This window comes from Hipposideros armiger, unplaced genomic scaffold (assembly GCF_001890085.2).
Source record: "Hipposideros armiger isolate ML-2016 unplaced genomic scaffold, ASM189008v1 scaffold_614, whole genome shotgun sequence".
Classification (NCBI taxonomy): Eukaryota; Metazoa; Chordata; class Mammalia; order Chiroptera; family Hipposideridae; genus Hipposideros; species Hipposideros armiger.
The window spans coordinates 21,371-48,775 of NW_017731964.1; the positions used below are offsets into that span (position 1 = coordinate 21,371).

General features: G+C 38.4%; 1 protein-coding gene across 12 annotated transcripts; it reads right to left on the reverse strand.

Annotated features, from left to right (window-relative positions):
- Nucleotides 1-219: 219 nt before the first annotated feature.
- Nucleotides 220-27,405, reverse strand: VNN1 (vanin 1). 12 transcript variants are annotated; one of them, XM_019625094.1, is made up of 10 exons: nt 26,163-26,224; nt 23,629-23,859; nt 22,242-22,372; nt 11,516-11,708; nt 10,541-10,832; nt 9,650-10,008; nt 5,255-5,425; nt 4,116-4,250; nt 3,868-3,922; nt 220-2,046 (listed from the first exon to the last, which is right to left on the reverse strand). In XM_019625094.1, the coding sequence occupies exons 1-9, from the start codon at nt 26,214-26,216 to the stop codon at nt 3,899-3,901; spliced, it is 1,590 nt and encodes a 529-aa protein (XP_019480639.1). In that variant the 5' UTR covers nt 26,217-26,224; the 3' UTR covers nt 220-2,046; nt 3,868-3,898. The 12 variants fall into 12 exon arrangements, 11 of the variants coding, with proteins under 11 accessions (XP_019480639.1, XP_019480638.1, XP_019480641.1 ...); XM_019625093.1 differs by lacking the exon at nt 3,868-3,922 and having other exon boundaries at nt 4,123-4,250; nt 26,163-26,226; XM_019625096.1 differs by lacking the exon at nt 3,868-3,922.

Genomic DNA, 27,405 nt, shown 5'->3' on the forward strand with positions numbered 1-27,405 from the left:
GTAGTGTCACTTTATGAATTAATGATTCTGGAACTTATGCTGTTTATTCTGTTACTTTTTAATGTATGTTCATTCCCTCATAATGCGAACTTCTGAAAAGTGAATATAAAAGGCCCAGGTGTGTATCAGGAGGAGATGGTGTTGTCACACACTAGTTAATCCACTCAATTTAAATTTTAGTATAGACCAAAAGTGGAGATTATTAAATGATTTAAGCTTTATTATACAAAGTCATTGTAGAAAGCTCTTTGGCACAATGTTTTTCAGATATAAATATTGGGAATCTATTTTGAAAGACATATTACATAAAGCAAAAAGGAAAGGAAAACAATCCTGTGTTTTAAAATATATGGCAAATATATACATATATAAATATAAATATATATTTACTGTGATAGTCAACATCCAAAATGACGTGCAGTGATCCTCACCTGCTGGTGTTCTCACTGCTATGTGATTCTCTCCCACATTGTGACACTGTTGGTCTTAATGACTAAAAGCATATGGCAGAAGTGATGTAATTCCCAAGATTACCTTATAGAAAACTATAGCTTCCTTCTTAGGCTGGCTATCTATCTATCTATCTATCTATCTATCTATCCATCTGTCTATCATTTCATCACTCACTCTAGAAGCCAGTGGCTGCCTTTTTGCAAAAGCTTTCAGGCAGCCTATGGAAAGGCCCCTGTGGTGAGCAACAGAGGCCTCCAGCCAACATCTCCCAAGGAACGGAACCTGTCAACAACCATGTGAGTGAGCTTAGAAGCAGTCTCCAGCCCCAGTAGAGCCTTGAGGTGACTGCAGTCCTGGTAATAGGTTAATACAGCTTTAAGAGAGATCCTAAGCCAGAAAACCCAGCTAAACCACTCCCAGGTCCTAACTTCCAGAAACTGTAGAAGATAATGTTTATTGTCTTAAGCTGTCAAATTTGGGAGTAATTTGTTATGTCACAATTTGTCAATATTAAACAGAAAAGAAGTATTTAGAATTTTTTTGAAGCATTTAATATTTTCAGCCTATTACTGATACATTAGCATGTTTTCTGCTTTAAATTAAAATTGTCTGATGGCATTGAGGCTTTCCATGATGCTTCCTGTTCCTAAATACATAAGGAGCTTTCTTATTTTCTAATAGGTTTTTTTTTAAAAGGTCAGTTAATGTCACCCAAAAGCACAAGATGAACTTTACTCAAATATTTATTGGATGATATAGTCTTTTTTAGGGAAAGCATCTGCCACAAAAGTGTTTATTTCAAAATGTCATATTGCTGGCATGGACCCCTGCTGCAAATACCCTGCTCTCCTTTGCAGAAGGTCATGTTTGTACAGTGTGAGGTCAATATCTGGGCTATATGGATAGTCTATCAGCTGAGAGATTTTTTTACTTAAAAGATATTCTTTGTTTCACAAGGTGTATAATGTCAAGAGTTTCTGCCCTTACTTAAAAAGAACATTTAATGTCAGATTAAATACATAATTTCATCAATGTGACTTTCTGGTTCCCTAACTCCATAGGATCTTGAATGGTTTCACTGTCAACCCATTACCAATAATTCTCTAAGAGTGTCTAGTTGAGCCTGGGGGAGCTAAGCTAGCTGGATATTCTTACTAGGTAACCATTTTGTCCAAGCTTCAAATTATGGTGGGAAATAGAGGTGAGGGGATTGGATTTGTTATTTATTTGCTAGGGATGCCACATTAAAGTACTACAGGCTGGCTCAAATGACAGAAATCTATTTTCTCATGATTTAGGACAAGTCTGAGATCAAAGTGTTGTCAGGGTTATTTTTCCTGAGGTCCTCTCTCTTCGGCTTGTAGATGGCCGGCCACCTTCCTCTGTGTTTTCACGTGGTCTCCCCTCTGGGCATGTCTGTGTCTTAATGTCCTCTTCTTATAAGAACAAGAGCTGTACTGGATTTGGGCTCACCATAATGACCTACTTTTATCTCTTTAATTTAAAGACTTTCTCCAAATGCAGTCATATCCTGAGGTATGGACTTAGGATTCCAATATAATGAATTTGAAAGAGTGCAGGACACTATTCAGCCTATAAGAAAAAATGAAATATATTATTTAGGTAAATAAGTAACAGTGCAAACAAATAAAGTCACTGGAATTTTTAAGCAGAACTGAATAAGAGATATGAGTTTTAATTAAAGTGGCAATGGATTCAGACTTATTGCAGGTGACATGGCTAATAGCAGCAGAAAAGTTAATCATGGAGAATCTTTCCATGGAGCCAGGAGGTGGGGATCATTGGAGGCCATCTTGGAAGCTGGCTACCAGTGAATATGTGTGTGTGTGGGTGTGGGTGTGGGTGTGTGGTTTACATTGTCATGAAGTCGACAAAATAAATTACAGTCTTTAAATAAGGAAGTGTCAAAAATTCTCTGGACCTTTCAAATTCATCAAGATTTAAAAAGATAGATAAAAATATTGTGTTTAAGCATTGGTCTTTCTTGGAATTGTATTGTTTGTATTAAATGAGCATCATTAATGTTTTAAGAAGAAGAAATTAAAATTACAGTTAAAAAGTACGTCAAAACTATTACAAAATATGCATACATGCATTAAAGAAATCTAGAGTGAAAAAATAATCAGAGCTAGGTATAGATGTAGTAAATACCACTTTCAAAAAAGTCAATTCACTGCTGCACTATTTAATTTTAAGAGAAAATATTCTAAGACAAGCTATTTAGAAAGTTTGTCACAGGGGAAAATATCAGGTAGTATATTCAAATAAGCAGTTGTTGGTTGATCTCCAGGAAAAATTTAAAAATAAAAATAATATGATTTCTATCAGGAACTTTAGAACATACCAAATGCAATAAAAGACTTTATAATGTGGTATCTTACAGCGAATAGATACCATCTTGCTTATAAAAATTATATTCACATGTTTGGGGTTTTAGTTTATTTAGCATACTTGTTCATATGTTAATTAAGGTAATTTTTTGGGATGGTAATATAATGCAAGGCAAATAAAAATATTTTATTTCTGTTTGTGTGGAAGAACTAACAAGAAAGACACACAAGGGCAATTTCCCAGTGACTCTCATTAAAGGTTTTCAATACTAGAATCCATTGGTATTTAATACTTTAGAGCAGGAGCCAGCAAACTTTTTCTGGAAAGGACCAGCTTTTTTGGCCCTATGGTCTACGTCACAACTACTCAATTCTACCATTATTGCATGAAAACAGCCATCAATAATATATAAGACCTAAACAAACATGACTGTGTTCAATAAAAGTGTAGGTATGGAGACTGAAATTTTAATTTCACATAATTATCATGTGTCACAAAATATTCTTCTTTTGATTTTATTTTTCAGACATAAAAGATTTTATTTTGAGACATAAAAATCTTGCATAGCTCACAGGCCATACAAAAACAGATAGCAGGCCAGATTTGGTAAATGTCTGCTTTACAGCCACCCTATTCATATGCTTATAGGCTGACAATTTAGATAAAACACTAAATAGGCAGAAAAACACAAAAAAAACATGAAAACCCTCTAATAGATTTCTAGATGTAAACTCAGCTGCCTGGGGATATATCAGTGCTAGATATTAAGCCAAAGCCAGTTAGCTGATATTCATTGATTTTTCTAACTGAAATATTCAGGGAGGCTGAACCATTGGAAAATGTACTTAATTGAAACAATCAGAGGTGATATAATTTTAGCAATAAATACATCACAATTGGTTTTACAGTAGCAGTCCTATATCATTGCAATAGCTAACACATATACAGTGATTTCCATGGGCCAGGAACTTGAAATGTGTTGACTTACTTAATTGTCACCAAAAAGAAAAAAAAAAATCTAAAAGATGAGTACAAGCGTTCTCCTTATTTTATAGATTTTACCTTTCAAAATGTTGTCTCTATTTATCTGGTTTTATATTGTCTGGTATGTATGGGTCTGTCAACATAAATAAAAATGCATATTAGTAATGCACGTGTATAAGAGGCCACAACCACTAATAGTAAGAGCTCAGATCCATTTTTCTTTTCTCATCCATCATTTTTTAAATTATTCAAAAGAAGAGAGAGAAAATGTAAAGATTCTACCAACTTAATAGGTACACAATAGTTGTTATAACTATGACCATTACACTTAACGCTTGTGCCACGAGGTCTGATGAAATGTTTGATGCCTGGTCCTTCTCATACAACCTCCCGAAAAGAGTTACTGTCAAGACAGGTCCAGATAACGGCTTCAAGCTAAACAAGCGTCCATCGCTTGACACCTAATTAAAACATAGAGAAGGTGATTGGATATGCCTTTCAGTTATGTAACCTACAACACACTTTTAAAAGTCGGTACTACTGGATGAGGAAACAAAAATAATGGCCAGATTCTGTTCTATCATGTGAAATGGTACAAAGTACAAGAAAAATCAGAGCTATAAAATTGGCAGTGATTCATTTTCTATTGAAATGTTTGTAATCAATATCTTGTAATTTACTTATCTGAGGAAGCATCCCATAAGTTAATAAACATAAAATAGTGGATTTGGGAGTATACCAGAGAGAAATCCGGTCCTCTCAGGCAAGATAAAGAGTCCTCCAAATGATCAGAACGGGTTGACTAAGGGGAGTTTGAGCTGAGCGTGTATCATCCCTGTCAGTCACTCACCACAGCATCCCACCCTGCCCATTGTCCCTAACTCCCCACAGTAGCTGTTGCCACAAGGAAAGGGAAGTGAGGGCAGAACCTGCAGGAAAAGTCAGTAGAAAAATATGAATATGACTGGGTGCTTGTTCAGTAAGAAATTATTTCTGGCCTCTAAAAAGGTTTTGCTTTCTTCCCAACATCAGCCTCTCAGATTCTCTCTCCTCAGCTTTCTTCTTTCCTTTTCTCCTGTGGTCACCCATACCAGGAGAGGAATCCCTTTCTATTTCCCTAGACCATCATTGCCCAGTGATGTGAAGGGCTTCTTTCTCTGGTGGGACCTGTCCTGAAACTCTTCCTTTCTTCCTACTCAATAGACTTTAAACAGCCCAGCCTTGTCCTTAGAGTCCCCACACAGTATTTTTCTTTATTCTCAAAGACATTCTAATTATTATACTACAGCTTTCCAGACAAGAAATGCAACCTGCTCGGTGTCCTTCGTGACCCCTAAGGACAATTTTACCCTTTCCCAATGGAGATTTTTATAATACGTATTTGTAAGCACTTGGGCAGGTTTTGTACTCAAATAGTGTTTCCTTTTACATGAAGGAGTTGGCAACATTAAGCAAAGATTCTTACCTGAAATTCTCCAGGTGCCAGCTGAATTTCACTGAGCAACACCTCAGGAAAGACATACTGAGTTCCAAAGGTGCCACTGAGGGAGAACATTTCAAACCTGGTAGAGGCAGTTTCCACGGAGTCACCACAAGAGTGCAAGTCCATTGTTTTACACTTCAACAGAGTACAAATCTAGGAAAGTAAATGCAAACCATGAATTCCTAGGAAAGGACCTAAGCCCATTGAAACACTCTCCTGACCTCGGCCAAAATGTCCATGCCTCTTTGTTTGGTAAAATAATGTTATTTCCACAATTGATGAATCCAGTTCATTGCTGACTATCTATTGCAACTAGTCATAAAAATGAAGGGCTTCAGACGCTAGTGTTTTCTGCAATTCATTGTCAAACAGATCTAGTCACATGAAGAAATAATCCATTCTTGGGTCTATAGCTGAGAACAACTATATCCTCATTATTCTCAAGTTAGCAATGCTTTTATTAATCAAAAGTGTTCCATTTTTTTAAAAGGTTTCATTTAGACACTAACCTAATCTCTATTTTATTGCCAACTTTACACAATGAAAGAACTTTAAAGTTGTAGTAAACCCTAGAGTTGATGTAAAGAAAACCCCTGCGATCTGGAAAAGTCACGTATTTTATATCTGAGCAAGGACTTAAACAGTTCTCACTATATCACATAGTCATATTATCCTACATTATACTACATACTTATCCTACACTATACTACAGTTATACTATACTATATTATACTATATTATACTATTACTACAGTTATACTGTTCTACACTATACTACATAGTTATACTATCCTACACTATACTACATAGTGATACTATCCTGCACTATACTAAATAATTTTTTAATGTAAAATCTAAGGATATGAATTGTCTCACCAGACAGAGGGAAAATCTCCCCCCCAAAAAAAAATCCATATTCATTTTACTCCATCTGTGTTGCATCTTCCAAGCCTATTCCAAGCCACCTTGTTGCCTGATTAAAGCAATAAACCTTTAACTGGTCTCCTTGCTTCTGCCTTTGAAGTTGGACAGCAAGTGCTTAGGGCAAGTGTGTTAAGATGAGATACATGTAACTTTCAGGTAAAGGTAGAATACACATAAATATGTGCTTCTTTTTGTTCCCTTGAAATCCTACTAGAAGTAACATTGATTTTTTTTTTAAGGCTATAAACCCACAAGGATAGGAGACCACGATGCAATTTTAGAAGCTGAAATGCTGCAAAAGTGGTAACTGAGTTAGCAGAACCAAAAAAGCCAAGTCCTAAAGTGGCAGTGGGGAAGGCAAGAACCAACCCTATCTACACTGCGGAGTGCTCAAAAGATTCCACCCCTGGGAGCTGGTCAAGTTGTGGTTGCTAAAGTAAATTAGTGGGATGTTGTTAAGGATGCCAACGATCTGAGTCTCCCACCTATTCCAGTAAAAGATGGGGTATTTATTTCTAGAGGGGGTAAACCAGATGATGTTTAGATGGAGATTTTAAAAGACAGAGTTGAAAGGGATTACAGGAATGAATCACGCTGAATCAGAGGTTCTCAGCCTTTCACAGGGGTTGCCTAAGACCATCGGAAAACACATATTTTCCAATGATCTTAGGAACCGAGACACCACTCCTCTATCCGTCTCCAGGCCCACATGCAGATACGCCCACATATGAGTACCCGGCGACCCCTGTGAAAGGGTCATTCGACCCCCAAAGGGGTCGCGACCCACAGGTTGAGAACCACTGCACTGAATGCTGAGCCCATCTCCTTCCACCCCCGCCTCACCCTGCAAGGTCATTTCTCCCACTTGGCTCTCGAAATGCTGTCAGCAAGGCAGTCATCCTTCAGGAACAGGCTTGCCAGGTAAAACATGAGACAGGAGTCCCAGTTTAAATTGAAGTTCAGATAAATTAAGTAATACTAATTGTTTTACTAAAAACTAGTATTTTTAATTTATCTGAACTTCTGAAATTCAATTCTAGTTTTTAGTACAAATGTGTCCCAAATATCACGATATTACGAGACTATATCTATCTATCTAGCTATCTATCTATCTATCTATCTATCTATATATATATATCCCATGTGCTATTTGGGACATACTTATATTTTTTATGTGAACTTCAAATTTATCTGAACTTCAAATTTACCTGGGCATCCTGTATTTCTATTTGCTAAATTAAGCAACCTTATTCAGAAAGAGCATTAGAAGAATTCTGTAGCCTGGAAAACCTGACCAACGCAAGAGGAAATCTCTCAAGATACTTATCTCAGGGATTCCCCTAACAAAAGGCCCAGCTAGATCACTCTACTGTGAAGCTTAAAATTGGCAAGTATTACCCACATTTTCAGAGCTTTCAATCAGTTCTTGATAATCCTAACGGGTCGCCCTATATATGAGAAACTGCTGAACTTAGAATTTTAAATTCCAAAACTTGTCTGACACCAGTGGTTTAGCCAAGCAATAGAAATAGAGGGTGATGTTTATTTGGCAGAGCTGACAGTCTTCCTTCTTCCCAAGTACTAAGAATGGGCTTGGCTTGGCTCTCCTCCATTGGAACCAGGCTCTGGGGGATGCAGGCAGCAGGACAAGACCGAGAGAAGAAGGAAGGAAAAAGAGAGACGAATACCCAAGAGATTGCTGCTTTTTGTTTTGTAACCAACTTTTTAAACTTAAAAATATATTACAAAAAATAATATATCATGTTTTGAATTTTAAAAATTAGTATGGCAATGTAATACCATATATATGCCACATACATAATGCAATTAATGTCAACATGTCACATAATATATAATATTCATATGGCAATAAGTATTCTTCTACAACATAATTCATTTAACTAATTATTATACTATACGTTCCACCTGAAATTCCCTCCCACTCTTTTTCATTTGGATAATCGCATAAGCTCATACATCATGTCTCCAGAAACTTCCTTGGATCCCCAACATAGACTAAGTACAGCTTCTTAGTATTCCTACAGCAAAATGTTCACTCTGTGTTCTATCACACGCCAAACTGTAGTGAAATTTTGTTGATATGTCGTTCTCCCTCCCCTTCTAGATTTCTCATGAGGAAGGTCTATATTTATTCATCTTCATATCACTAGCACAGAATATATATATCTGGTATGTAGTAGGCACTTGATAAACGTTTGTCAAAATGAACAAGCATTGATAAGAGGGCTTACCTATCATATCGAAAACAAAACATTACACAGTAGGTTCAGTTCCTACTCGAAGGGCTTTCAGTCTAAAAAAAAATGTATGTACATAATTTGACATGACATGTCTTTGATCGAGTTAAGCATATGATGTCTGGAAGCACATGAAAGAGACACCTAACCCAATTAGGGGGTGGGAGTGATGTTACAGAATCAGGGCAGCCTCCTTGGTGAAAAGAACACCTGAAAAGCACTACGAATGATGAGTGGTGGGGAGGCATCATAGATAATGAACACAACCTGTGCAAATACCCAGGGCTTCTGCAGAAGCTGGCACATTGGAAATGGGGAGCCCAGGGCACATATGGGTAGAAGTGAGAGAACACAACAGAGACTAGAGAATGGCACATAACAAGTCTTGGAGTGTTTTATGTTACAGAATTTGATTTGCCAAGTAGAAGACAGTGCAAAAATTTAAGCAAGAGAGTGAAATAATAAAAAATGGCTATTAGTGGTTTTTGTAATTATAGTGTCCCTACACTATAGGAAATGGACTGGATGGAGCTGAAACTGTCAACAGGAAACTCTGTTAGGATATTGCAATAATCTGGGTGAAACAGGATTGGGGGCCAGCTCAAGGAAGAGAAGAACAGAATGAGAAGAATAAGGAAGCTGCTTTTTAGGAGTTCGATCTCATAAGACTATTATAGCTCCTCCTTTATGTTGTGGGATGTGAGATAGCTGAATCTTTGCAGCAGTAGACTATTCTTCTGTACATCTCAACTCTTATATGTCTCCAGGACATACTCAGTGTCAAGTTCTTTATAAAACATGATAGGCATTAATGAACATGTAGGGAAAATGGCTAAATTTGTTAAAGTAGGAAATGTCAGAGATTAATTATCCATTAAAATTACCTGTAATGTGATTATTATACCATTTTAAATGCTTATACTTATTTAAACTGAAAATAAATGTTCTGCCTTTTTCCAACCAGTTTAAAATTGCACTGACTTCTAGGATTGCAAGCTTTAGCAAATAAAAATTCCGGGGTGCCCAAATAAATTTGAATTTCAGATTAACAACACATTTTTCAGTATATATATTTTTTTCCCAAAGTGGGGCATTCTTATAATAAAAAATAATTCATTGCTTATCTGAAATTTAAATTTACCTGGGTGTCCTGTATTTTATCTGGCAACTCCCCTAACCCCAGAATAATCATTACCTGTAAATGGTATCTCCCTTCAACAGTATGTAGTCCATCAAATGTCCCTAGGGCATAAACTTCATCCAATCTCTTCTCAGACATCTTGTAGCTTAGATGACAACAGAGATCATTCTGACAAACTGTGTAATTTCCTGTGACTCCTTTGAGCTCCAAGAAGGTGAATTCATCAAAAAAGACAATGCTCTTAAATTCCTGGTTTCCCGTTGAGAGTGCTTCTATACCACTGGCGTAAGAAGTCCAATTCACCACCGGATGGTGTGGGTGGGAAGCCAGTTGTGCAAGGAGGAGTTTTCCCTCTTTGGTCTTCATATCATAATGAAATGCTCTCGGAGAGTCAGGTGCATAGATGCCACTGCCTGGAAGTAACAAGTTGGAAATGGCATTTGAAATAGAAAAGTTAAAAGGGAACTCATAGTTGTTGCTATTTTCAACATTTTACTCCCTCTAAGGCAGATAGATAGATTAGATAGATAGATAGATAGATAGATAGATAGATAGATAGATAGATAGAGATAGGTATAGATAGATATACATAGATATAGATAGATAGATAGATATAGATATATTTCATTAATTTCAGTGAACTATGCAAAGAACAAGTGACAAGAAATCCAATAGAGTATGATACCAAGAAGCCAAGAGAGTTTCAAATAAGAAGTGGTGCATTGTGAAAATAAAGAAAAAGGGTGTTTATTCAAGTTAAATAAAACTAAATAAATCTAGAAACAATTTAGATGAAGACAGATTTAACAGCATGTCACCAGCTAGATACACAAAACTTAAGAGTTGGAAACCTCTGTATTAAGGAATACATACTAGCTAGAATAAAAAGACATTTTTTCTTTTTGGATTATATCAAGCCCATAAATCTTAACAATTAAACATTACCTGTCATTTTCTTTGCGGGGTGATGTAGATTGGATGCAAGGAAATTGACCCCCATGCCCATAGCCCAAGCTGAGTGGAATTCAATAGCTGACAAATGTGGCAAAACATTCATCCAAGCTGTGGGAAACAGTATGGTGTCCACGTGGAAATCTTTCACCAGGGTCACAGCAGGATCATGGAAGAGTATATCAAAGCATGTGAACATGCCAAACCTTCCAAACGGGGTGCTGAAAGTCACCACCTCAGGCTCCTTGGGTATGTTGAATTGACCCTCACCCAGGAAAAGGTTTTGCTGCAATAAACAGAAGACAAAGTGGGGAGAAATCTCTTTTAAGAAGTTGATCTGGACATCGCTGTGTCTGAAAAAGCAGAAGCTCACGTCTGTTCCACAGTGCCAATTTCATCTATGACCACGGCCTTTACAGGGAAAGGACATTACTGAATCAGGTTACTGCAGGTGACAGGAGCCTTTGGTTCAGTGTCCCCATTTTATGGATATGTACAAGGAAATCCTTATCTGTTAAGAACTTGAGTCTTACAAGATGTGGAAGTGAAACAGGTAACTTTTATTTGCCAAGAACATTTAACTATTTTCTGTGGACAAAGAACACTCTTTGGTCCTTTCTCTTCAAAACGAAGTCTATCTGGTAAGGAGTTTTTCATTCTAGCTTTGACCCATTGCCAGGGCATATCTTAAAAGGATGAAGTTCAAAAGATGACATTATATTTTAATGCAGGCGGGGCATACTGATTCTCACACACTCGGAACACACTTTTGTGTTCCTAAATGCACAGGAAACCTCTTGAGCTTTTTTATAGGAGCTTCCTACATCTAATTATTCCTTTCTATGCTTTGTCTCTATTCTGCTTGTAAAGTGTGTTTATCATTATCAACAATAAGGGTTTTTTCCCCCTCCTTGTCCACTTTATTTTGTTAAACATTCAGTACCTGAATGATTCGCAAATTAAGCCTACCTTATGATAGCGTGCCACCAGTTTTCCCTGAGAATCAAACACCACATCAGTGTTGTACTGGTAACGGCCATCAGAAGGACACTGGGGATCACTGGCATTGCATGGCTTTTTGTCCCCAATATTTGCCACAATATAGATAGAGTTGTCCTTGGCCAGGCAGCTGAGTCTTTCTTGCAGTGGGTTGTGGCCAAACCTGGTATGTGTTATCAGAAGAGGGGAAAAAAGAAAACCAAGTGTAGCTTTTAACAAAATTCAGAATGATAGTGGCCTGAACCTATTAAGTTACACACACTAAAACTAAATTCTAAATAACAGACACAGAAGGGGAGGGTTAAAACAAGAAGAGAAGTCAGAGGAAGTACATGCTTGTAGGAATGTGGTTGTAGGAAACTATACTCGGGTAAGATTCCAGGCCATGTATTTTTTTCTTCGTAACATTTATCAACATCTATAATCATACATTCATGTGTTAATCTTATAATGTATATCACACCTTACACATATGATGGGGCAAAGACACATATCTCCTGTTACCTGAACCCATGCCTGACTGAAAAGAGGCATTATAAAATATCTCGAATGAAAGAAGGGCACCTTGGTAGCAGGAAGATTCTGGGAAGATGGCAGAATAGGAAGCACGAGGAACGTAACTCTCCACATAGATAACCACTGCACTTGCAGAATCTGTCTGATATAACTTTTGAAACTCTGGAGTCTATTTAAAGGTTTGAAACCTTCAAGGATGCCATGGAAGGTAAATTGCAGTTAATTTCAGTCAATTTCAGTCCTTAGCTCAGCAGTGGCTACCCGTGCCTGGTCCCCACTCCAGCCCTGTGGCAGGCAGCCATCCATGCATGTGCTTCTGGAGCACCTTGCAGGCAGCTTGTGGGAGCAGGGTGAACAATAAGGACCCCCTTCTTCAAATATAGGGGAGCTGTGTTCTGATCCTTGATAGCTGCCTGTGATCCTGGAGGTGCAGACTCAGGGGCAGGCAGCCATTGTTACACCCCCACCCCCAACTCACATTGTTGCAGTTCTATCCCCCTCTGGCTGAAGTGATTTCTAGGAGATTTATAAGGCCAGAGCCTTCTTTTTTTCTCTCTCTCTCTCTTTTCCCCTTTAGGAACCAGACATTTAAGGACTAGCCATAAAAAACCAGTCACATATATAGAAATATTTATCAAGTCACTACGCATGTCCAGGGAAAGGCACAGGTTAAGACAAGACCTGAGCAGACCTTAAGTTTATACCCCAAGCTTATCCTCAGCACAGAAACAGCCTACAACAACCAAAACAATCAAACAAAAGACAGAAAATCCTGGGGAAAGAAGAGAATTTGATTTCCAGAGTCATCACATGATAAGATTCAAATGTCTACTTGTCAATAAAAATCATAAGGCATACAAATAAACAGGAAAAGCATGGCCCTTTCAAAGGAAAAGAATAAACCAACAGAAACCTGGAGAAAGACCTGATGCCATACCTACTGGATGTAACTTTTGCGCTTTGAAGTGCAAAAGCAAAACTCGTACAGTTCCTTTTTCCTTCACAGTTTAATAGGTAGAAGATTCATTTTTACCATAAATCTTAGCAACCTCAGCATATGATTTTTTCTTTCCTCATTAAGATGAGAACTTGCACCTTTTCCCTTAAAGGATGTACTTTATGGCTTCTCTTTGGCATATCTGAATTGTCAGCATCACTACCCTTGTGCTTTGGGGCCATTATAAAGTAAAATAAGGATTCCTTGAACACAAATACTGTGCTCACTTGACCATGAAATATGAATGGTCAAGTTGGATATGAAAACCAAGATGGCTACTAAGTGACTGATATGCAGGGAGCATATACAGCATGGATGTGCTGGACAAAGGGATGATTCGTGTCCTGGGCAGGACAGAATGGGATGGTGATAGAATTCATCACACTGTTCAGAGTGGCACACGATTTAAAACTTATGAATTGTTTATTTCTGGAATTTCCCATTTAATATTATTGGACCACAGTGGACAGCAGGTAACTGAAACCACAGAAAGCAAAACTACAAATAAGGAAAGACTACCTGTATATACCACATTTTTCTTCACCCATTTATTCAATGATAGACAATTTATTTCCTTAGCTATTACATTGTAGATAATGCTGCAGTGAACAAGAGAGTGTAGATATCTTTTCATTTCACCTCCTTTGGAAATATACACAGAAGTGAAATTGCTAGATCATATAGTAGTTCTAGTTTTAATTTTTTGAGGAGCCACCATAGTATTTTCCATAGTGGCTGCACCAATTTACATTCCCACCAATAGTGCACAAGTTTCTCCATGTCCCCTCCAGCATTTATCTCTTTATCTTTTTTATTATAGCCATTCTGCCATGTCTGACATGATATCTTAATGTGCTTTTTGTTTGTTTGTTTGTTTTTTTAGCTGAGCCACCCTGCCACCTGTTGGCAGCTCAGCGGCAATGTGTTGTTTTTGTTTTTTTTAAGATTTGTATTAAAAACATACAATGCTATATTAGTTGCAGGGGTACACCATAGTTATTTAACATTTACATACCTAAAGAAGCGATCACCATGATATAAGTCCAGCAACCGTCTGACACTGTACCAGGCTATCACAATATTGACTATATTCCCTATGCTGTACATTACATCCCCATAACTTATCTATTTTATACCTGGAAATTTGGACCACTTAATCCCCTTTAGCTTCCTCACCCCCCCTTTTTTAATTTTTGGGTTTCTTCAGATAAATACCCAGAACTGGGATTACTGGGTCCTTCTTTGTTCCTTGTTATAGCCTTTGTTTCAAAGTCTATTTTGTCTGGTATAAGTATTGCTATCCCAGTTTTTGTTTTGTTTTGTTTTGTTTGTTTCCATTTTCATGAAATAACTTTTTCCATCCTGTTACTTTCTGTATGTGTGTGTATTTCAATCTTAAGTGAGTCTCTTGTAGGCAGCATATGTAAGGGTTTTGTTTTCTTATCCATTCAGCACTCCTACATCTTTTGATTGGAGCATTTAATCCATTTACATTGAAAGTAATTGTTGATAGATAGGTAGCTATTGCCATTTTATAATTCATAATTTTGATCTTTTTTTTTTCCATCTTAAAGAAGTCCCTCTAACATTCTTTGTAATACTGGTTTGGTGGTGATGAACTCCTTTAGCCTTTTCTTGTCTGGGAAGCTCTGTATCTTTCCTTTGATTTTAAATGATAGCTTTGCTGAGTAGAGTACCATTGGTTGTAGGTCCTTACTTTTCATTACATTGAATATTTTGTGCCAATCCCTTCTGGCCTGTAAAATTTCTGTTAAGAAATCAGCTGACTGTCTTGTGGGACTCCCTTATATGTTATAAGCCTTCCTCTTGCTGCTTTTAGGATCCTCTCTTTGTCTTTAATCCTTGCCATTTTAATTATTATGTATCTTGGTGTGGGCCTGTTTGGGTTCATCTTGTTTGGGACTCTCTCCACTTCCTGAGCTTGTCTATTTCCTTTACCAGGTTAGGAAAGTTTTCAGTCATTATTTCTTCAAATAGGTTCTCAGTCCCTTGCTTTCTCTCTTCTCCTGATACCACTATGGTGCAAATGTTGCTATGCTTGATGTTGTCTCAGAGGTCTCTTAAACTCTCCTCATTTTTGTGGATTCATTTTCCTTTATGCTGTTCCAACTGGGTGTTTTCTCCTACCTTGTCTTCCAAACTGCTGATTCGATCCTCAGCTTCATTTAGTCTGCTGTGGTGATTCCATCTAGAGCATTCTTCACTTCAGTTATTGGATTCTTTACTTCTGAATGGTTCTTTTTTATGGTTTCTATGTCCTTTTTTAAAAATATGCTTGAAATCTCTCTGCTGAAGTTCTCACTAAGTTCCTTGAGCATCCTTGAAATCAGTGTTTTGAACTCTGTATCTGGTAGGTTGCTTGTTATCATTTAGTTTACTTCTTTTTCTAGTTTTCTCATGTTTTATCATTTGAGACATATTTCTTTGTTTCCTCATTTTGACTGCCTTTCTGTGTTTGTTTTTATGTATGAGGTGGATCTATGTCTCCCAGTCTTGGCCAGGTGGCCTTATATAGTACGTGCCCCATGGGGCCCTGTCACAGTCTCCTGGTCACCTGCTCTAAGAATGACCCTTGTGTGAGTTTTGTGTGCCTTCCTGTTATAGTTGAGCCTTGACTGCTATTGGCACATCAGTGGGTGGGATTGGCCCTCAGGCTGATTGGCTGTGGGGTATGGCCACATCTACAGCTTATGGGCTGTTGTGTGGGGGCGCTTAACCTGCTGAGTGGGATTTGCCCCAGCAGACTCTTGTGCCTGTTGAAATTGTCCATTGTGTGTGCTGTGTATGGGGCTAATTGAGCAGTGCTCTGCTGTGGACTGAAGCCAACCTCCAAGTTTGTTGATTCTGAGGCCTCTTGGGAGGGGCTCCAGTGCAGGCCCAGGTCACCCACTGCCTGTGACCAGATAGGGACTACCTCATAAGAGCTACAAAGCAATCAGCATTTGTTCATTGCCTGTGCTAAAGTTGAAGGCATATGAGAGAGGCCACACTGTATATCGACAACAGCTACTACTAGTTAAGGGCCTGGGGTAGCTCTGCAAAAAGTCAGGACACCCCGAGACCTGCTGCCACTTGCCGGCTCCTTTAAGATTCAACCCCTGATAAAGCCTTGTGTGTGGTTCATGAGTTGGATGAGGAAGGGTCTCAGGGAATAACTAGAGTGGGAAGAGTTGTGGTTACCAGATTAATGTGGATTCTGGTTTGGTGCCAGTGTAGAACATGGAGTGGCTCAGCAAAACTCTCAGAGCACACAGAGGTCAGTTGCTGCCTGACTAGAGCCTGAGAACTCTGATAGTTTTCCAAGAAAAAGTGCAATGTGGGCAGGGCTGGCTGCTCTTGGAGAAAGTGCCTCTGGCATTGGGGAGTTGGGTAGGGCAAGTCCCCAGTGAGTCAGCATGGTGGAACAGCAGAGCTCAGCAAACCAATCAGATTTAGATTTAGCCATGTAGGGGGAGGGCTCAACACAGGAAAGATGGCACCCGCCTGCCACCTTCATGGGAGAAGAACCCCACACAGGGAAAATGGGAACTGTCCTCCAGCCCTCACTTGAAGCTACATGCCTCAGTCTGCCCCCTGTATGCCTCTGACAACCCCTGAGTCACCGTCCCTCCTCTGGAGCCTAAGGTAAGTGCCTGAGAGCGAGTGAGTCTGTGAGCAGGTCCTTTAAGAGGGTGTCTGGGTTTCCCACAGCCTTCTATCCCACCCAGACAGTCAGAATCCCCAGTTTTTCACAGCCAGATGTTGTGGAGTTCCTCTTCTGGCCACCAGTACTCCGGGCTGGGGAGGCTGGTGTGGAGCTGGGGGTCCCTCGCTCCTCGGGGGGTACCTCCATGGCTGAGATATCCCTCCTTATTCTCAACCACCACACAAAGGTTGGGGGCCGGCCTGTTTCGCATCTCTGCCCTTCCTACCAGTCTTGACATGTCAGCTTTATATTCGTAGTTATGAAACTTCTGTTCATCCAGACTTCAGATGGTTCTTCAGGTTGACTGTTCTATACTTCAGTTGTAATTCTAGTGTGTTCATTGAAGGATTCAGGCACAGCGTTTATCTTCTCTGCCATCTTAGACCTCTCAATGTGGTTTTGATTTGTATTTCCCTGATGATTAGTGACGTGGAGCCATGTTTCCTGTACCTGTTGGCCATTTCTATGTTTCTTTGAGAAAATGTCTATTTAGATTATTTGCCCATTTTTAAATCAAAAAACAGTTTTTGCTACTGAGTTGTATGAGTTCCTTATATATTTTGGATATTAGCCTGTATCAGATATATGGTTGGTAAATATTTTCTCCCATTCTATAAGTTGCCTTTTCATTTTGTTGATTGTTCCTCTTGCTATGCAGACGTTTTTAATTTGATGTAGTTCCACTCATTGATTTTTTGCTTTATTTGCTTATGCTATTAGTGTCATATCCAAAAATTCCTTGCCAACAGCAATAGCAAGGAGATTCTTGTTTTTCATGATTTTTTTCCTAGGAGTTTTACAGTTTCAGGTCTTACGTTTAAATCCATTTTGAGTTCATTTTTGTGAGAGGTGTAAGATAAAGGTCCAATTTCATTCATTTTCAAGTGAATATCTGGTTTTCTGAACACTATATATTGAAGTGACTATCCTTTCCCCATTGAGTATTTCTGGCTCTCTTGCAAATATGCTAATCTTCTCTGTATCGCTCCAATTTTAGTATATGCTGCCAAAGCGAGCACAGAGAAGTTATTGTTTAATGGGTATAGAGGTTGAGTTTTGCTAGATAAAGAGTTCTGGAGATAGAGGATGGTTATGGTTGCATAACAATATGACTATACATTCAAGGATGATTAAGATGTGAATTTTATGTTATATGTGTGTTACCACAATAAAAAGAATTTGGGGAAAAAAACCTTGGAGGTAAGAAAAAAGGAAACTTACTCAGGAAACTAGTCAATGCTTAGGTAATAAATGGGCAAGGGGAATTCAAAAGGCACATTGGGTCATAAGAGATAGAACTCTGCACAAAAGGCTAAGAAACCTATTCCAAATTTAATAGACAAAAAGTACCATTAAATGATTTGAGGACAGAGTAACACGATCTGAATTTTCTTTAAGATTAATAGGACATCAGACTATAGAATGTACTATAATTATGAGAAACTAAATGTAGAGAAATCATTAGGAAGCTGTTACAATAGTTCAGATTAGAGGCAACAAGGGTGGGGTTAGGACACTGACAGCCAGTATGGAAAGATGGAAATCTTGGAACATTGATTAATGCTTGATTTCTTTGTCATGTTACCAGTAGTTATTCCAGTAAAGCAATTAAAATGCAATTTTGAAAAGTGAGATCTCAGAATATATAACATTTGTTATATTTATTCTGTATTGGCACAACCTTAAAATAATAAATGGTTAATACTAGGTTATTGAAGAAAAACCTCGCTGAGCTTAGGATAACCATTGAATGAATGAAAATATGGTGCCATCTGCTGGCAATAGCAATGAAAGCTTTCTTTGAGTATCAAATCTAAACCATTAGATCTACAAATGGGAGCAAAACCATAGCAGTCATCTATAAAACGTATCCTTGTAAAAGACCAAAAAGGATGGAAAAACACATCTAAAAAAATATTTTAATGCATTTATATAAATGGTCATTTCGTAGTTCCCTCCTCATTTGTTTCAGTTATAGCTGAAATGTAATACGTTGAACCACCTGAAACATATTTACCCCAAGTCTTTCTAGAGCACCTGATGTGGTAGAATAGGTACATGCTATATTGGGTTGTCGGAAAAGTCATGATGTATTTTTTCTGTTTTTCATTGCAAAAATGTGTCATGACTTTTCTGACAACCCAATAAAAGCCTGGTGTTCTGGATTTCTGAAACAGTCCTGATTTCACATTTTCCTTCTGCCTCTACTAATCTTAAAAGTGCATTATATATTCTAATATATTTCCATTTAAACTACATTTCTCAGACTGTTTGCTATGTCCAGAAAAGTTTCCAAAATTCTTTTTCAGACCACAGGTCCTGATTTGGAGTTGAAAAACACATTTTGCTTATGTGAGCCTGATATCATTTAATCCATAACATTTGCCAACCCCTTAATGTGTGCAGAGTGCTCTGTCCTATTCCTATTGGGAACAGATGAAGGAGGTAAAGTAGAAAAATTAAAAATTAAAATGTATTTCCTAAGAATTATTTCAAAGTGTTCGATCTCAAAGTATAACAAAAATCATTAATTATTGAAGAAGACATTTACCAACTTATAGCAAGTGCACATTAAATATTCAACAAATATTTGCTGGATCCTTACCACACAAAGCACCATGCTAGGTAGGTGGGCGTCCAGGAAAAGGACACTCTGGGAAGAGCTGTCCAAGTGCACAGTGTGGGAGATACTGAAGGGTAAGACATGGTGGGCACACTTCAAAATCATTTAGTCTGCTGGGGAAACCCTGTATGCAACAAAACCCTGAACTAACAGTACAAGTAATATGCAATCTAATATCAACATGTTTTTCCATACAAGCTAACTAATGAGCAAATTTTTTCTTTTACCATATTGAACTAATGATTGACTCTTTCACCTGCAAGCCAGATTATAGGTACAGACATTCACTGTATTAAAGAATGCCCTTTATACAAGGACTCCTACACACTCACATAAGAAATAATCAATTTTTAAAAAGTGAATAAGTAAATTTGCCTTTGAGTTTAGGTTATTGGACATAGGTTGTCTCTCAAGAAATCCGTAAGCTTTCTTCTGTGAGTCAATGAGAGCTTCTGAGCCGAATTGTTTCTCTCTTAGCCTCCCAGGAACTCTCAGAACTATGCGGCATGTCTGATTATAATTATCAGCCCACTATCAGCATTGTAACAGCTACTTTCTCTACTTTATTCAGGTGGCTTATATTTTGTTTTATATCTAAACTGTCCATTTTAAAAAATATATATAAGATTCAGTAAGAAGCCTCAAATCCTTCTGAAAGCATGTAAAATATAAATGCTAAATAAATAAAGAAAAGAAAAAAGAAAAATGGCAAGGGCCTGTTTCCATAACACACAGACTACATGGTGATGTGGGCCCCCAAAAGGTTGGTGACTGAGAAAAGAAAAAAATGGACTCGGTGGATATTTCAAACATACTCAACAAGACATGATATCTGATTGTATGTGAAGAATAATGGATCTTAGCTCTTTTTTTCTCTCACATTCTACATCTAATCTTTCAGCAAAACCTGTCAGAACTGCCTTCAGACTTTATTCAGACTCTGGTCATTTCTCAGTACCCAAACTTCTGCCATCTTGGCCCAAATACCATCATTTCTCTGCCTAGATCACTCCAACGACTGCTGGAGTCTACTCTCTACATTATCTGCCAGAGAGCTCCCTATAAAACTTAAGTCAGAGCATGTCACTTCTCTGCTCAAAACTCTCCAATGGCTACCTTCTCGCTCAATTAAGAAAGTCATATGGCCCACAAATCCTTATGCAATCAGGCCCCTCCCACCTATCTGCCTGCCTCCATCGCCTGCTTTTCTCCCCCTCCCTCACATCATTTCAACCACACTAACCTTCTTGCTGTTCTTAATATTCCAGACACATACTCTGACCACAGATCTTAGTACTTAGAATTTCCCTGTCCTGGAATGATCTTTTCTCAGATACCCACAGGACCTACTCACTCACTTTAAGTCTTTGCTTAGATATCACCATAAAGCCCTCTGATGATCTAAAAAAATGTAAGCCCCACACTTGCCACCATATCCACCTTTCTTGCTTTATTTTTTTCTAAAACATTTACCTCCATCTTATATCATAGATAGGTAGATTAGGTAGATGATAGATAGATAGATAGATAGATAGATAGATAGATGATAGATAGATGATAAATACAAAATTCTCTTTTTTTTAATTGATTACTCCTCCCCCCCCCCCTACACACACACACACACACACACACACACACACACACACACACACACACACACACAAATAAGACCCAGGAGGACAGATTTTTAATCTGTTTCGTTCACCGCTTGTCCAGAATAGTGCCTGAACATAGTAAGTTCTCAAAAAAAAAAATTATATACATATGGTTGAATAAATTAATGAAGGCAAGGAACGGAGAGGTAATCGGTTGATGGAAAACATAAAGAGAAAACCAGACTCCTTGAAATGGAACATCCTGGTGAGGATTTTCCAGAGACCCTTGGAAATTTGATCCTAGGGAAAGGCCGTTAAGAACCAAGTGACGGTCATATAATGGAAGGGATAACAGACTTCTTGCCTTTTGAGAAACTGGAGCTCTAGCATGGGAAATGGCTAAATAAGAAACGATTATGATACAATAACACATGAACAACATAGATGAGTACGATACATAATATTGAACTTTGTCAAAATCAAGGTGCCTCTCTATAAGCAGTCACAACAGTAAGTTTGTGTGGTTTGGAGAGCAATTCCAAAAGAGGAATTTGTACAATTTTAGCCATGGTGCATATGGAAAGAAGTGAGTTAAACAACATGATTCTCTTAGATGTATAAGATGATGTTTTTCTTATATTCAAAGTAATAGTGCTACTTTCATCACACTTTATATCTCTTTAACACCAGACTTGATTTAAACCTCTTACACAATTCTGACGTAACACCTCCTAGGTTGACAATTAGCTTAAGCTTTAAGGATTTCATATACATTAACCTACTTAGCTCTTTTATGGGTGAGAAAGGCACATTTTAAATCTTAAACTGACATGTGACTCTGTTTTGCTATTTAGTCATACAGTTTTCAAATGACAGACCCAATAGGGAAACAATTTTGTGCTCACGAGTAAGAAGTCAGAGGAGTCAAGTTTGGATCTGGTCCCCCACTAACCAACTGCTCCATGACCCTAACCAAGTTACACTAGTATCTCTCCAGGGTCAGTCCCTCAATGGAAATACACACCGAATTTGATGATTTCTATGTCACCTTACAGTACTGATTATTTGTGATTTTATAATTCATATTTACTTTTCTATTAAATGTATAGATGTGATGAAAATAATAAAACTATTTTGAAACTTAGAATTGATAGTAGATCATATTAATGATCTTCTACAAAATTTTCCTAAGTAAGCTCATTCATATTCATGATTTTTTTTTTTTTACAATCTATTTTTGTTTTTTGTGTTTTGTTTACCTGTTGGGATGATTACAAGGGATCCAGGTCACTTGAGGGTCTGGGATATCCTCCAAGTACGGGTAGATAGATTCCCTGTTGAAGTTCCAGCCATAAATACCATCTTCTGGAGTCACAATAATATGTGCACCCTGTTAAAAATGCAGTTTATTTAAAACATTTCTCAAATAAGCAAACAATCAAAGAGGGGCATGCTAGAAGACCCGAGGAACTGAGTGGCTGAGGAATAACCATTCAGATTTTTTTTCTTTCAATCTTATTCCTTCATTTCCTATATTTTAAATTTATTTTCTTTGCCCAACCACTTTCATTTTCTAACTCCAACATCGTCCTTTCTTTATAACTTTTTCATTTTTTCCCTAAAGACTACTCACAGGTTTGCTATCCATTGCAGTTGTTAGCTCTTCCCCAAATCACCTCCCTCCCTGAACTTTGGCTAATCGTTGTGCCTGAGTGTGCCAGGATTGATTTATCACTCAAATTCTCTGCTTCACCTTCTCCTTGGCTCCAGCCTTCCCTGCAAATGGGATTCCTGCTTCTCAAAAGGAAGGGGCTCAGGCACTGCTTACCTGGAGGGTGTCAGGACTAGAGGTATAACCTGAGCTAACCCCGGGCACCTTCGGGTAGGAGAGTCACCTTGAAACCTGCTCTGGCCTTTAGGAAAATAGCTGGACTAAGGGTGAAAAAGAACCTCAAAATTCTTGATAACCTTTTAAATTTTCATATGTATAAGAATGTATATTGAGAGATATATATTGTATACATCCTTGACTTCCATCTATGACTTCATATATCCTTCTCCTATACCTGATTTATGAATATCTTATTTAAACCATATTTGTTAAAACCACACTTAACCTTAACCCTTCATTTAACTCAAGGGCTTACTATGCATTAACATATATACTTTTATCTGTAATTAGAATGAGGCATAAAATATATAATACATACTGTTAAGTAATTTGCAACTTAAGTTTGTTTCGGTGTTCTCAACTAACCCAAAAACTGAGAGAACAAAAGTACACCAAGGCCACTAATACTCTAAAAATAGCACCCAGTCCCTGACCCATGCCCACCCTCCATCTGTAGCAGAAAAAACGCAACAGTGTTGTTACATTTACTGCAAGATCCTCAAAGGTTTGCTGCCCTTTAATGATAATCAAGCCAATGTTTTTTTTTTTTTCACTTTATCTCACCATTGGTGAGGTAACAGTGTCCTTTCTCTCATAGTTTGGAGAAGGAGGTAGGCTGTAAAACAAAAGTCCTTGGCTAAGCTGACACACGTCATGATGTACCTTGAAGCATGTAATTGACCCTGACAATGACCCTGTCTCCTTAGACCCTACTCTTTCCCTACATAAAAGCTAGCACATTTGAGAGGTGGAACCTGTTTTGCTGCTGATATGATCGCTCCCTCCAAAAGATCCAGATTTCGGTTCATTAATGCCAGCGCCTCTTGACGGGGCACTGCTGTTAAGGTGGCATTAGGCAATATTACTGCATGCTCATAAACAGCCGCAGTAAAGGTATCCAGGGAGCTGGCTTTTAAGACACAAAACACTGAAATTGCCACATAAGTCCGCAGCTGAGAAGTAATCATGCTCAAGTCCAACGGTTGCTGAAAAACAGAGCAAGTCCCAATGTTTAGAGAAACCACAACAAATCTTGTGGTCCCCATAACTTACTACTTTAAAAACAAATCACAACATGGAACTTTAAGAAAACATTGTGGTTTTACATTGTAGACATGGATATAAACACATTTTATATAACAAACGACCCTCCCGTATAGCACTTCTGAGGGCTGTGAGGAGAGGACCATTCAGGCCACTCTCCGTGTAGATGGCTGTCTCCCCTCTGGGGGCATGCCTGAGTCCAGACTGCCCCTTTTTATAAAACACCAGTCATCCGATTTTGTGGCCAGCGTACTCCAGAATGACCTCATCTTAATTAATTTCATCTGAAACGGATACCTACCATGCTAGGGTCCGGCTGCCTGCTGCTTGAAAAAGTTAAAAACCGAGAGACAAGGGTGGCGGAAAGAAAAGCAGGTTTATTCAGAATGCCGGCATTCTGGGAGGATGGCAGACTAGTGTCCAAAGGCCATCTCCCGGCTCTTAGAACGGGCAGAAGGTTTTATAGGTACACAAGAAGAAGAACAAAGGAAAAGGGGGAGTCATTCAGACAGGTTCCAGGGCTGACATCCTTCCTGGGGTCTGGTCTGTTTGAAGACTATGTTATCTCCAGACTCTGGACTTGAACTCACCTACCAAGGCCTGGGGATTTATGTGTATTCCTGTGTCTGGGCGGCTGAGAATTAAGAAATTGCTCTTTTCTGGTTAGGATATTGTTAATTAAGGAGGTATGAGTAGCTTTGAGAAAGGGAACAAAACAGAGTTAATCAATGGGAGGAGAAACAAAGAGGAAATAGTTGAATATCAGGGCGGATCTAACTGCAAACTATAGCTAGCTTTAATTACAGGTGGCTAGATAGCGGGTTTTGCCATGAGTTAAGCTGCAAACTAGCTAAGTCTAATTACATTATTGATTTACTGAACTTAACCCTTCCAAAACTATCCTATTTCCAAATAAGGTCACATGCTAAGGTATAGGTGGTTAGGACTTAAACACTAATTTTTAGAATTCATAACTTTTAGGAGTTCAGCACATAGCAGTATTTGTAAATAATTTGAAGAATAAATAGGTTTAGAATTTTGAAGTTATTACTATCATCATAGGAATATTTAAACACTCTACTTTATTCACTTTAGTCTCCTCAAAATGGGGAAACCAGGACAAAGAAGAATATAAAAGGGTCATTCATTATCTATTGCTATCTAAAAAGTACCCTAAGATGTAGTGGCTCCAAACAGTAAGCATATATTATATTTGTCACATTTTCTGTGGGTCAGGAATCCAAGGACAGCTTAGCTGGGTGTCTCTTTCACAGCCCAGTGTCTCTTTCATAAAGCTGCTGACTCAGGCTGCATTTGTCACAAAGCTCAGCTGGGGGAGAATTCATGTCTATGCTCCAGGCTCACTCACACGATTGATGGCAGGCCTTAGATCCTCATTGGCTGTCGCCCAGAGATGTGAGATCCTTTAGGCTGTGCTAAAAGGCAGGCAGACTCACATTATGGTATCTGGCTTCCCTCAGAGCCAGAGAAAGAGAGAACCCACCCAAGACAGAAGCTACAGTCTCTCAGTAATTTAATGTGAGGAGTGATACCTCATCACTTCTGTTGTATTCTATTCATTAAAAGCAAATCAGTAGGTCCAGCCAGCGCTGCACAGGAGGGGGATTACACAAGGGCATGAATGAGGCAGGGATTATTGGGGACTATTTGAAAGGCTGTAGGCCATTGGGTAATAAGGGAGTGTAAACAATGACCGGGAGAACAAGAGTGAGAACTGAAGAGAAATGGAGGGAGATTGAAGAGAGAAAAATAGTAGAAAATGGAAAAAGAGCTTATAGATTTTGGTATGGAGTAAGTAGGCAAATTTTATTTCAGTTGCAAATAAGTATAATATTTTTTATATTTACAGAATTAGTGTTTATGATTATCTATTTTATATTTAGATTTTATCTTGGAAGGTGTTTTTATATTCATTTTGCAAATGAGTAGGTCTGATTATTTTTTTCTTTTTTTACTTCAGTACTATAATAAATGTATTCTGTGACCAAAGTAACCAGGAAGCTGTGATTACCCAGCCCTTCTGGGTAGGTATCGCAAACACCAGCTCCCTCTACTTGCTGACCGCCTTTTGGTTTTCCATTCACAGGTGGTGGGGATACACACACTTCACAGTGAGATGTAATTGTTACATAACAATTTATAAAAGGAAGCTCTGAAATAAATAAGAAGCTCCCCTTGGGTTTCCAATCTAACGTAGTAAATGCTTGAAAGTCATCTCTCCTACCTTCACAGGAGAAAAGCAGCACCATTGAAAATCCATAACTTTTCTTAGATACATCAGAGAATTCAGGCCACGGAACAAACCATGGCCCCCAAATGGGAGAGATAGGCTTACCTGTAAGCAGAAGTTTACTTTTGGAGCCAGTACTGGTGTCAACCTAAAAATGTCCAAACCTGTAGAGAATTTTTGTAAGAGTTTGTTTGAGCCAAAACTGATGACAGTTGCTGGGAAGCAAGATCACAAATGCCCAGGAGACTGACAGTTTTGTAGTTTCTTTTATGCATTTGAAATTAAGGAGGGACCATAAGGAATAGTACATGCAGGTGGGAAGAAACAAAACAGGGATTGGAACACAATAGTTAACAAGAATATGTGCTTTATTGAGGGTGGTTTCACTTGAGGAGTCTGAAAAGAGGCATTTCAAAGGTGTGTTTACCCTAGATTCACCAAAACAATGAGCAGGGCTTGCTTAAGGTAAAGATAAACTTTTTACTAAAGAATTTTTATTGTCTGGACTGGGAGTATCCACCATGACCCGCCCAGTTAGGAATCTATGATCAGATCACCCTAATATAGGGAAGCAGCATGAGGACTACTTTTACAAAAGAAGCAAGTAAGAGGTTGGATTCCAAGCCTGCTTCCTCGGCACTGCAAGACATAGAGCTCAGGCAGACATTAATCAAGCACACAAAGCAAAGCATCTGAAGGCTGTTGAGCAAAGAGATTCCACTATAGCTATTCCCGTAGTTAAACCTACCACAAACAAGCCACACGTTGTGTCTGACAAAAGTGAAAGCAAAACCTGCCTCGATTCTTCTTGCATCTTACGGAAGTTAAAGATAAATTTACCATTGTTCTTCTTTCCTCCTTTTCCCATACCAATAAATTTTCCATAGAAACAAGAAAACACATATAAACCCTATCCCGACAGGCAGAGGGGGTCTCTGTTCCACTAGCGATTAGAGAATGCCACTCTGTCTTTGGGGTGGCCTTCCTTGTCCTATTTACTATCTGCTCAGTAAACTTACTTTCACTTTAAACTCCAAAACGGCTCACGTTTGAATTCTTTCCTACCTGAAGCCAAGAACCTTCCTGCCCCAGGTCAGGATCCTCAGTTGATTCAGCAGAGCCAATCTGGGGTAATCTTCTTGCTGCCAGCAACCCTGTGAAGTTACTTTCCGTAGAACTTCTTTTTTGGTCCACAACTGGAACTGGTGAGTCACCAACAGTGTCTACTACAATGCCT

Bases quoted from the DNA above. Each gene is read 5' to 3' on its own strand.
- VNN1 (XM_019625092.1), bottom strand. From the start codon at position 26,216: ATGTATCTAAGAAAAGTTATGGATTTTCAATGGTGCTGCTTTTCTCCT. The intron at 22,373-23,628 runs GTTCCACCTCTC...CATTTTTAACAG, and splicing joins TCATATCAGCAGCAAAACAG to GGTGCACATATTATTGTGAC. The intron at 4,251-5,254 runs GTAAGAATCTTT...TGTTTTAATTAG, and splicing joins TGGCACCTGGAGAATTTCAG to GTGTCAAGCGATGGACGCTT.